This window comes from Arvicola amphibius, chromosome 15, assembly GCF_903992535.2.
Source record: "Arvicola amphibius chromosome 15, mArvAmp1.2, whole genome shotgun sequence".
NCBI classification, from domain to species: Eukaryota; Metazoa; Chordata; class Mammalia; order Rodentia; family Cricetidae; genus Arvicola; species Arvicola amphibius.
The window spans coordinates 47,006,300-47,018,747 of NC_052061.1; the positions used below are offsets into that span (position 1 = coordinate 47,006,300).

At 51.9% G+C, this 12,448-nt stretch overlaps 1 protein-coding gene across 1 annotated transcript; it reads left to right on the forward strand.

Moving 5' to 3' along the window:
- The first annotated feature begins 9,329 nt into the window (after positions 1-9,329).
- Foxc2 (forkhead box C2) lies at positions 9,330-10,815 on the forward strand. The gene is given in 10 exon segments (XM_038312218.1): positions 9,330-9,501; positions 9,504-9,569; positions 9,572-9,624; positions 9,626-9,784; positions 9,786-9,962; positions 9,964-10,053; positions 10,055-10,105; positions 10,107-10,338; positions 10,341-10,385; positions 10,388-10,815. Coding segments are annotated over 10 exon segments (1,473 nt in total).
- Positions 10,816-12,448: the final 1,633 nt, after the last annotated feature.

The window sequence follows — 12,448 nt, forward strand, 5'->3', positions numbered from 1 at the left end:
TTTTTTTTTTTTTTGGTTTTTCGAGACAGGGTTTCTCTGTAGCTTTGGAGCCTGTCCTGGAACTAGCTCTTGTAGACCAGGCTGGTCTCGAACTCACAGAGATCCGCCTGCCTCTGCCTCCCGAGTGCTGGGATTAAAGGCGTGCGCCACCGCCGCCGCCCGGCTTGGCCTTTTTTTTTAAAAAAAATTATTTATTTATCATTACACAGTGTTCATTCTGCATGCCAGAATAGGGAACCAGATCAAATTACAAATGGTTGTGAGCCACCATATGGTTGCTGGGAATTGAACTCAGGACCTCTGGAAAAGCAGCCAGTGCTCTTAACCTCTGAGCCATCTCTCCAGCCCCAGAAGCTGGCCTTGAAATCACAGATCCACTCTCTGCCTCCCGAGTGTGAGTGCCAGGATCAAAGGTGTGCACCGCTTCACCTGGCAGGATTCAGTTTTTACTGGTTATTGTTTCTGAGGTTTTAGGTTCACAGCAGAAGTCACAGAGTCCCATACGCTCCTTCTCTCAGAGAAGCAGAGCCTTCCCCAAGGTCACACCTCTGCCAGAGTGGGAAAGCTGTCACATGATCAGCACCGTCACCCCGTCAGTTGTCCCCCTGCTACACAGCATTCCTGGTGGGGTAATACAGTTTCCTGTGAAAGATGGGAGTGGGGGAGGGGACGGACAGTATTTCAGGGATGGGAAATGGGAACAAATTTGGCTCCAGCAGAGATTGTTGTGGCTGAGAGCTGAGGGTGTGTCTGGACATTGGGATGAATCAGGGTCACCGTTGCTCACGGAAGATCACCAATAGGGAAGCTGCCAAGTCACAGCTAGACGGTATACAGCAGTGTTCAGGCAGGTGTGGGGGGCAGGGAAGCAGAAAGTCAGGAGAAAGGAGGAGGAGAGTGGTGGGGTTAGGAGGCTATAGACTAAGGGGTGTCACTATGCAGCTTGGCTGATGGCAGCGAGAACGTCCAGGAATCTCCGTGGTGTCTCCAGATTCCTGATCTTGCCAGAATGTACAGTCTCCCGGGGGAAGAGAACCATGAAGAGCAGAACAGGGGGATGGAGAGCCCAAGAAAACATCCTAGTGTCTCAGGAGCTTGGCTTGCTGTTAGAATTCCCCAAGACTTACTGTTTTCTCTCCTCCTCCTCCTCCTCCTTCCTCCTTCTCCTCTTCCTTTATTGAGACAAGACCTCTCTACATAGTCCTGCCTATTCTGGAACTCACTAAGTGGACCAGGCTGGACTTAAACTCAGAGATCCATTGGGCCACCAATCAGCTCCCATATCCGGATACAGAGACATATTAGTTATGAATGCTTGACTTTAGCTTAGACTTGTTTCTTGCTGACTCTTCCCCCCCTCCCCCCCCCCCCCGAGACAGGGTTTTTCTGTCCTGGAACTAGCTCTTGTAGACCAGGCTGGTCTCAAACTCACAGAGATCCGCCTGCCTCTGCCTCCCAAGTGCTGGGATTAAAGGTGTGTGCCACTCGGTTTTTGCTCTTATAACTTAAACTGTTTCTCTTCATCTACGTTTTGCCTTGGGGACTTTTACCTTCCTTTACTTTTTTTAATGTTTTATTTATTTATTTATCATGTATACAATATTCTGTCTGTGTGTATGCCTGCAGGCCAGAAGAGGGCACCAGACCCCATTACTGATGGTTGTGAGCCACCATGTGGTTGCTGGGAATTGAACTCAGGACCTTTGGAAGAGCAGGCAGTGTTTTTAACCTCTGAGCCATCTCTCCAGCCCCCACCTTCCTTTACTTCTATATCTTACTTTCACTGCTTCTCCCTGCATGTCTGGCTAATAATGGCTGTCTGCCTGGCTAGCCCCAGGAGTCTCCCTCTCCTTCTTTCTGGAACCTAGATTCCTATCTATTCCTTCTGCCTGCCAGCCCTGCTTATTCCTCTCCTATCTAGCTATTGGCTGTTCAGCTTTTTGTTAGGCCAATTAGGTGCCTTAGGCAGGGAAGGTGAAACAAATGCAACACATCTTTACATGATTAAACAAATGCAGCAGGAACAAATGTAACACACCTTACATTGTTAATGGAATGCAGCGGAAAGAAAAGTAACACACCTTTACACAGTGAAAGTAATATCCCACAGCATAAAAAAAAAGTAACACATCTTTTTAAGTATTCCACAACAATGCATCTGATTCTGCCTCCCAAGTGCTGGAATTAAAGGTGTGTGCCACCATGCCTGGCTACTGTTTTCTGCCCCTCCTCCTCTTGGTCTTCCTCTTTTTCCTACTTTTTCTCCCTCTTTTTCTCCTTTCCTTCTGCCTCTTCCTGCTCCTTTAGATGTTTTAAGACAGGGTCTTACTCTCTGTTATGGCTTTGAATTCACAATCCTCCTGCCTCAGCCTCCCATGCTCCCAAATGCTAGGATTACAGGCCTGTGTCACCACACCTCAGCTGGCGTTTTCTTCTCCCGTGTGTGTGTGTGTGTGTGTGTGTGTGTGTGTGTGCGTGCGCGTGTGTTGGGATGGTGTTTACTATGTATGCACACGTGAGAAGGCTGTTGTCACCCTCATGAGTCATCCACCTTGTTTTTTGATCATCCAGAGGAATCTGCCTGTATCTCCAAATCTGCTGGATTTCCAAGGGCGCACTACCACACCCAGATATTTATTTTTATTCTTTAACGTGGGTGCTGCTTACAAGGCTAACACTTTACAGACTGAGCCATTTCTTACTCCAAATGCCTTCTAACTTGGACATGTGGCATGAAGGAGGAAATGGTGGTGTCCTGTTTAGTGACTTCTGGTTTCCAGGATTGTCATTACTATGGGAGACACTGTCAGACTGAGCTCTCAGAGAGGACTGGGACCTGGACTGGAGACCAGCACCTCTCTGTGCAGACACTTGGTTACCGGCCTTCCAGGACCTGGCTCACTCTCCTGAAGCCCTCTTAGATAAAACATATTTCCCTGGAAGTGGGGGAGGATGCCTCTCCAGTAGATTTTAACAGTCATTCATTTATTTATTTTGGATTGGGAGGCAGGACCTCAGAGCCCAGGACCTACACGGTGGAAGCACAGAACGGACTTCTGATGCCTGAAAGTTGCTCTTTGACCTCCACAGTCACCTTGGCCCACATTCCCCTGCCCCACATAAATAAATGCAAAACACTTTTAATTTAAAAAGGAAGAGATCTTAACAGCAGGGTTCTAGGCTGCCCTGCCCCTACTTCCTTCTGCTGTGTGTGTGGCCTGGCAACAAATGGAAGCAGATCCCATCAGACTGACTGGTGTGGCTGAGAAATAGAATAGGGTCAGGAGTGTGTGTGAGTGTGTGTGGTGGGTGGGGAGACGTAAGCAGATGATCCTCAGTGGAGGCACCAGAGGAGGAGTCTGGGGTCAGGTACCTGAACTTGAGGGACAGCTGAAGGCTCAGCAGGTACAATGGGCCTGAAGAGGGTGGAATCAGGGTGAGGGCAACCCTAGCTTTGTCACCCCTAAAGGTAAAGGGGATCCCATGGTACGGGACAGGGGTCCTGTTGTTCCTGTGAGGTCCCAGTGTCAGTCTTAATGGCCTCTTTGAGTCACCAGTCCAGATTGGGGAATCTGAGTCAGCTCATGCTCAGAGCTGGGAAATGTCAATCCGGTTGGTTGCAAATCCCACAAAGACCAAATGTCCAACTCCTTACCTCTTTCTCCCCTCGTCCCTGGAGACGATTCAGTTCCTTTCTGACCTCCCAGTGCAGGTTCTTACAGGGAGGAGGGTGAGTCACAGTGTTCACAGCATCACAGTCATTCTGGGCTGGAGTTTGAGAAATCCCAGAACAGTGGTAGAGGGGACACTTGGCGATTCTTGGCGAACGGTCTCCATCCACTACTGTGGAAAGACCTTGGCTTTCTGTCATTTTTTTTTCTGTTTTCAGAGTTAGAATGATGTCTTAAGTTTTGAAAATTTCTAAATTTAACAGAAAACTTGCAAGAATGATGCAGTGGAGGCCCTAATGTAAAAGCCACCGTTGCGCTCATTTATTGGACCCTCTTCCTGTTCCTGTCACCCGTGTCAGTGCTGATCGTCAACTTGACAGAATCTATACTCACTTGGGAGAGGGGACTCTGGGCATGTCTGTGGGGATTACCTTGATGGCCTTAATGGAGGCGGGAGGATCCAACGCTGCAGACATGCCCACCCCCTGACTGGAGTCCTGCACTGTCTGAAACAGAACGGCGGGGAACACTAGCACGGCAGCTGCCATGTGGGCAGCTGTCTCAAGCTCCTGCCCTGTGACGAGACTCCCCCACCCCAAAGATGAGGAACTGTGAGCTGAAATAAACTCTTTCGCCCTTAAGTTACCTTTGTCAGAGTGGTTTATCACAGGCACAGAAAGCAGGCTAAGGCGCCATCATCGGTATTTACTCCCCCTTCTCTGTGCTCCTTCCTCCCTTCTCTTCCCTTCTCTCCCCCTCCCCTCCTTCCTTTTCTTTCTCCCCCCCCTTCCTCTATCCCTCCCCTCTTTTGCAGTGCTGGGATGGAACTCAGGGCCTTGTGTGCCAGGCAATCACTCTGCTCAGCAGCACATCTCCTTTCAAATCTTTTCAGACTTGCACAGACTGTGACATTAGCCCTAAATATTATGACACGTGTCTGCTCTAGACAGAGCGTGTTCTTACCTGAGCACAGTCCTATCTCACTCAGGGATCTTGACCTGGGAGAGACAGCTATACTACACACACTCTGCATTCTGATTCCCTCAGACCTGCCCATTTATTTGTTCTGAACTTTATACCATCTAGCACCAAACACTGCATGTAGCCATTGGGTCTCCTTAATGCCCTTTGACCCTCCCACCCTCACCCTATCTTCACCATCTCAACTCCACAAAAAAAGTCATTCTCAGAAAAATGAGTTTGGATCCACCAAGGGCTGAAACTTTTGTCCTGAAAAAGGTAATTTCTAGAAGCTGACTCACAAGGATTGTTTAAAAATTAGCTCTGAGGTTGGACAGTGGTGTTCATACCTTTAATCCCAGCACTTTGGAGCCAGAGGCAAGCAGATCTCAGAGTTTGCGGCTAGCCTGGTCTACGGAGTGAGTTCCAGGATGACGAGGGCTACACAGAGAAACCCTGCCTGGAAAAGCCCAATATAAATGGAAGATAGATAGATAGATGATGTAGATAAGTAGATAGATAAGAGATAGTAGATAGATAATAGATAGATAGATAGATAGATAGATAGATGATAGCGGTGTCTGATGGGGGTATGTTCTCCACCTTTAATCCCAGCACTCAGAAAGCAAAAACAGGCATATCTGTGAGTTCCAGGCCAGTCTGGTCTACATAGCAAGACCCTGTCTTGAAAAGGGGGGACGCCTCTCTGCCCATGTCTAACTCACAGGTCAATTCTTTTTGTTGTGTTGTTGTGTTTTGTTTTTTGAGACAGGGTTTCCTCTGTAAGCTTTGGAGCCTGTCCTGGAACTAGCTCTGATAGACCAGGCTGGCCTAGAACTCACAGCGATCCGCCTGCCTCTGCCTCACCCGAGTGTTGGGATTAAAGGCGTGTGCCACCACTGCCGCACAGGTCCACTGCCTGCACAGGTCAGTTCTTAAGTAGCCTGGGGAACCTGAGACTCTTCTTGCTATCTCATTCCTAAAACTGAAGGCATCTCCTGAGCCCAAAGGATGCTAAGCAAAGAGCTGAGAACAAATCGGCTTCCTGCTTTTGTGTTGCATTGGTCCATGCTGGGGCCTGACGACAGAAGTCATTGGACCCCTCCAGAAACAGTCTGTCATTTCACATCCCAATAGTCAGCTCTCTGCTCAACTCCCCAACCCTCCCACAACACCCTCCGCAAGGTGTCAAGGCAAATCGTAGCCCAGCCAGGGGTATGCAGACCCTCCTTGCTTCCCAATGGCAACTTCCCAAAGTCTCAAAAGATGTTTCTGTCACTCAGCAGCCTTGACACATGGCAAAGCTATGGAAAAGGACTTTTGTAAGCTACCCACCAGGCCCCGTTTGACTTGACCTTCTTCTGAGGTTTTGCACGCTTTATTCTTTGCAGGCAAAGCACACTGGCGTCCACAAGGTGGTCAGCACCTTCATTAGAACCAAACCTGTCTGGCTTCTTTGCCTCCCCCCCCCCCACTTTTTGTCGATGTAGTTCCCCAGTTGGCCTCACGATGGCACCATCACCCACGGAGTGCGTGTCTCCAGTGGCTGGAGTCTTGGCGTTCTGCGGAGGAAGAAGGGCCGGGGAGGCAACTCTCTGCCCTTTTCATCGCTTATTATTTTGACTAACACACAGGGCTCTCTGGGGGTCTGATTTGCTTTCGTCTCGCTGACAAGACAAGGAAGAGAAGGAACAGGCAATAAGCAAGAATGTAGCAACTCTTAGACCGCTGAGGCCTCTGCAGGCTGCTGGAGCCGCATGATGTGGTGCCTGCCAAGTCCAGGTGTGTGCGGTGTTGTTTTAGAAACCGGAACAAACAGATCTCTCTTTGCTCTGTAGAAGTTGGAGAAGCCCAGGTTCAGAGAGGGGGAACATCCCTACCACCTCTCTGAGTCCGGATAGTAACTGTATGTGACCCGTAAACCAATGTTCTTCCTAGCAGACACTGGTTCAATCCTGGGCATATGCAGGCAGAAAGTGGCCTTTGGGAATTTAGATTTCATAGTTGGAGTGTTTGATTTCTGCCCTGTGCTTTTGATAAAGCTATTTAAGCGGACACACAGACAGACAGATAGACACCCACACGGGCACAGACACGTACGGACACACACATACACAGGCATATATGAAAACACAGACACATATGGGCACACACAGACATGGACACATATGGACACGCGCACACACCCTCATAAGAACAAAGTAAACAGTGTCCCTGCAGGAAGCACACAGATGGGGGGAGTGTTTCTTAATCAGTGAGTGGAATTTCCAGTAAAATCGTGAGAAAAATTCAACACTGCCTGCCACGAGCTTCAGGGGTGAAAAGGCACTTTCTGTCATAGTCATTAAAAAAAACCCTCCCCCAAAACACATGAACGCAAATACACTAGGGGCATTGGAACAATAAGGTCTTAGTGGGAGCCTGAGAGTAGGGGAAGAAGAGCTTAAACAAGACTCGGACAGGCACCCGACCTGCACCCGGGAAGCATTATCTTGTTGCTTAAAGAGGAGAAGGTGCTGAAATGTGTCAAAGAAGAATCCCAGAACAGCCCCCCCCCCCCAAAAAATGTGTTTCCCAAGATACTTCAGGTCAGGGGGCCTTGTACCTCCCTTCCCTTTAAATCCTGAGTCAAAGATAGTACCACAAATATTTATTTGTTTTGATGGTAATTCACACGATGCCACTATTGTCATCTACTCGAGCGTCAAAGCTGAAAAGGACGTCTCTAATGGTCTCAATGTCTCACTGCCTTGCTGAAAATCTAATGCCCGCGCGGGGGGGGGGGGCACACGGAAAGCTGAAACAATGTTTTATCAGTCGCCTTCTTCCCTACCCAACCGGACCAACAACTTCCAGAAGGTTCGGCGGGGTGTGAGAGCCTTTCGGAAGGGATGGTGACCCAGTGCTTCTGGGGAAGCGGGCGAGCAGGATCCGATGACGACCTGGAGGTGTTGAAGGAATAAATAAGCACTCCACAAATAAACAAACCGTCCCTGGGATTTCCTAGAGGGAAGGCGAAAGCCCTGGATGTGGAGACCTCGGTGTGGCTACGCAGCAAGGCTGGCAGCGATAAAAATCTTCAGTTGCCAGGCCTCTGAGGAGCCCTTGGTCCCCAGCTCACCTTATTCAAAACTCAGCAAAACAAACAAACTGAAATATAGTCAATTTACAAATCCCAAAGATGCTGGCCGCAGAGTGGTGATCCGCGCGGCCAGGGAAGCCAGTCAGAGGCCACGAAGTGCGAGCACTCCAGTAAATCTCCGGAAGGCTAAGCCCCGGGGTGGAGAGCAGGCCTGGAACTCCCCACGCGGGGTGGGGTACCATGGCCCAAGGACTGCACTGGGGACACCTTCGGCAGCACGGGAGTGGGCTTGCCAAAGCATTTCATAGCTGGAGATGGTGAAAGCAACCAGAAGGATGACACCGGAGGCTAGCCCGTGTCTATGCGGGAGAGGAGAGGGAGAAGAACAAGTGGCCGGACTCACGCACTTCCCTGAGCCCCCAAAAATGGGCAGGAGGACGCAGATCTGTCACAGCTAAGACTTAGGATCAATTGCTACAAAGGTGTGTTCCCTCCCGGCTTGGCTTTCCCACCGAGCCTTCCTCCCCAGCTCGACCCCAGGCGTGGGAGCGATAGGAACCGAATTCTACAACCCCGGCCTCCTTTGTGGGCTTTTCTTAACACTCTCCGACCTCGAAGCGCCCAGTGGATTATTCACCATTGTGCTCAGGAGGCCCAGCCGGCTCAATCGGTTTGCTCTGAACCCATTACAACTAGGCCCCGATAATTAAGAAATCTAATTATTCGCCTCTTCACTCATTAATAAGAAAAATCTTTAGGATCTTTGCTACTTACAAGGTCTTGGTCCGGGCAGACCTTGCCCAACTTCATCAATTCGATTTTAAAATTCCAAACTAAACCTCTTCTTTTTTAATTTTGCAGAGGAACAGGTTTATTTTTTGCTGTGGACACGTGGTCTCGTTAAACAAAATGTGATAATAAAATAAAATTTAATAAGATGTAACTTATTTTTAAAAGTCCTCAAGTTAACTTGAGCTACAGGGGGTGGAGGGGAAAAAAAATCTGGCTAAGAGCAGCTGGGTCTTAGAGCCGACGGATTCCAGCGCTTTCTCGCCCTGATTGGTTCCATCCTCCTCACAGCTGCCAGATGATTGGTTCAAACTTCCTGGAGGGGGCGCGGCCTGAGGAAAGTAAAAACTAGCTTTGAGCCTGAAGACTTTTGAAACTTTCCCAATCCCTAAAAGGGATTTTGCTTCTTTTTCCGGGCTCGGCCGGACAACTTCTCTGCACCCTAGCTCGCTGAGGCTGCGGGCTGCCGTTCTACTGGCCGGGCCCCGAGAGCCGCGATCTCCTTTCCTAGCGTCAGAAGGGTCGGTCTCGATCCGTGGCGTTCCTGCCGCCAGTTCAGGGCTGCCACCCGCTTGGGCCGAGAGCGGCGCGGCCAGCGGGGCCGCCCCGGGCGCGCACCTCCAGGATGCTGACCCGCCCGGTCGGCTGAACCCGAGCGCTCCCGGTCGGCCCGAGCGCCGGCGCCTTCCGCGCGTCACTCGCGAGGCTGCCCCGAGCAGGGGCTGCTCGCGCCGGCCCGGTTCCCTCCTGCTCCCTGCTCCGGGCCTCGCTCGCTGCGGGCCGCAGTCGGTGCGCACAAGCGGCGGCCGAGCGCCTGGGACCGCAGCATGCAGGCGCGCTACTCGGTGTCGGACCCCAACGCCTTGGGAGTGGTGCCCTACTTGAGCGAGCAAAACTACTACCGGGCAGCGGGCAGCTACGGCGGCATGGCCAGCCCCATGGGCGTCTACTCCGGTCACCCGGAGCAGTACGGCGCCAGCATGGGCCGCTCCTACGCGCCCTACACCACCAGCCCGCGGCGCCCAAGGACCTGGTGAAGCCGCCCTACAGCTACATCGCGCTCATCACCTGGCGATCCAGAACGCCCCCGAGAAGAAGATCACCCTGAACGGTATCTACCAGTTTCATCATGGACCGCTTCCCCTTCTACCGCGAGAACAAGCAGGGCTGGCAGAACAGCATCCGCCACAACCTGTCGCTCAACGAGTGCTTCGTGAAGGTGCCGCGCGACGACAAGAAGCCGGGCAAGGGCAGCTACTGGACGCTCGACCCAGACTCCTACACACATGTTCGAGAATGGCAGCTTTCTACGGCGACGCCGGCGATTCAAGAAGAAGGACGTGCCCAAGGACAAGGAGGAGCGGGCCCACCTCAAGGAGCCGCCCCGGCTGCGGCCAAGGGGCGCCCCAACGGGGACCCGGGTAGCGGACGCGCCCAAGGAAGCCGAGAAGAAAGTTGTGGGTCAAGAGCGAGGCGGCGTCACCCGCATTGCCCGTCATCACTAAGGTGGAGACGCTGAGTCCCGAGGGCGCGTTGCAGGCCAGTCCCCGCAAGCGCAGCCTCCACTCCCGCTGGCTCCCCAGACGGCTCGCTGCCTGAGCACCCACGCCGCGGCGCCCAACGGGCTGCCAGGCTTCAGCGTGGAGACCATCATGACGCTGCGCACGTCGCCTCCGGGAGGCGATCTGAGCCCGGCGGCCGCGCGCGCCGGCCTGGTGGTGCCGCCGCTGGCTCTGCCTTATGCCGCCGCGCCACCCGCCGCTTACGCGCAGCCTTGCGCGCAGGGCCTGGAGGCTGCGAGCTCGGCGGGCTACCAGCGCAGCATGCGGGCCATGAGTCGTACACCGGGACCGAGAGACCCGCGCACGTGTGCGTCCCGCCCGCTCTGACGAGGCTCTGTCGGACCACCCGAGCGGCCCCGGCTCCCCACTCGGAGCCCTCAACCTCGCGGCGGGCCAGGAGGGTGCGCTGGGGGCCGCAGGTCACCACCACCAGCATCACGGCCACCTCCATCCGCAGGCGCCGCCGCCCGCCCCGCAGCCCCCTCCCGCCCCGCAGCCCGCCACCCAGGCCACCTCCTGGTATCTGAACCACAGCGGGGACCTGAGCCACCTCCCTGGCCACACGTTCGCCACCCAACAGCAAACTTTCCCCAATGTCCGGGAGATGTTCAACTCGCACCGGCTGGGACTGGAAAACTCGACCCTCGGGGAGTCCCAGGTGGGCAATGCGAGCTGTCAGCTGCCCTACCGAGCCGCGCCGTCCCTCTACCGTCACGCGGCCCCCTACTCCTACGACTGCACCAAATACTGACGCTCCCAGCCCGTCCTTGCCTCAGGCCCACACCGGCTTCGCCTCCCCGATGGACCCTCTTCGACGGAGCCGCAGAAAGCGACGGAACGCGCCCCTCTCTCAGACCCGGGAGCAGAGAGCTCCGCGCAACTCGCAGGTAAACTTATCCGCAACTCGGTTTCCGAGATCCCAGCGAGTCCCTCTAATGGGGACGCAGCCCACCGAAACGAAATACCGATTTTTTAAAATTTCCTTCCCCTACCCGGATACTGTGCCTGCTCCCCTTGGGGCTTCACAGATTAGTTTGTGGACCAAATCCCACAGGGACCCCTAATGACTTTCTGTGGAGACTCCCCAGGGCGCATGAGGTCTCTTTGGATAGGGCGCCTTCTGTAAACGAGTGCGGATTTGTGACCAGGCTATTTTGTTGTTGCCCAGAGCCTTTAATATAATATTTAAAGTTGTGTCCACTGGATAAGGCTTCATCTTGCCCAACCGTTTTCTGCCAAATTGAATTAAGAAACCTATGTGGGTTTTTCTCCCCACAGTACCATGATAAAATAGAATTCTTTTCTCAACTGTAGGTCTTTTACCAAAACAAGAAAATAATTTATTTTTTTGTTGGTGGTGGATAACGAAGTCAAGTATCTGATACTTTTAATTAAGGAAACGTGATGGCTTTGTACACTAGACGCCATCTGGAGTATTCCTAACAGACACAAAAAGACTTAAAAATTTAACTTCATCTGTGTTTGTCTTATGTGGTCTCAATGTTGTATTTACCTTAAAATAAACCCATGTTGTTTTTCTGCCCAAAGTTCGGACAGTGTCTTTGTGTTCTTGAATTAAAAAGAAATAAGTTGTAGTAAACCCACTTGTGATTATTTTGTGGCGCAGGTGGCCTGGTACGTAGGTGCACAAACGTGTCATGGGACAGTGAAGCTATCCTTTAGTAATAGAGAGGGCTTTTGATTTGTTGACGTATCCCGCCCTGGGATTTTTCTCTCAAGACAGTCTGAGAAACTGTCCTACCCGCAACACACGGACAGGGTTGCTGGAGGCCCTGTCCTCCAAACAAAGGAACAAAATGCTTTTCGGGATGCAGAAAACACTTGCCAATTGTCAAAACAAGATGGTGTCGTTCCTTCTCGGTGTCCAGCTGTCTCCTGTTTAAGGGGAGAAACAGAGAATAGACAAACGGGTTAACAGCTCTCCACTCTCAGCTGAGCCAGAGCCTGGGTGAGTCCTATGTCCCCTGCGTTTCCTTAAATGCGGACTTGTTGCCCTGTTAGTGTCTGAACCCTGCCCGCAAGAGCGAAAGAGGATTGATGTCTTGTATTTAACAGCTGGGGATCAGATTAGAATTGACTTTTGATCTGATTTATTTCTCAATTTGGGCTTCAAATATTTACCCCCTGAGGTGAAAAGGGAAGCCACGGTGCCCCCTTAAAAACTCGATACTTTAGCGCTGAAATCGATCTGGTTTTCAGCACGCTAAAGAACAGGAAGATTATTTTTCCTTCTAATTTTTTTTTTTGATAGGGATGAACCTTGGGTTACCCTGCAGGTTGGGTGTCTTTCTTACCTTTCTGCTGGCTGACTTCATTGCAGGCGCTCAGCATCATGGAGTCCCGCCCCAGTTGGTAACCTGTAT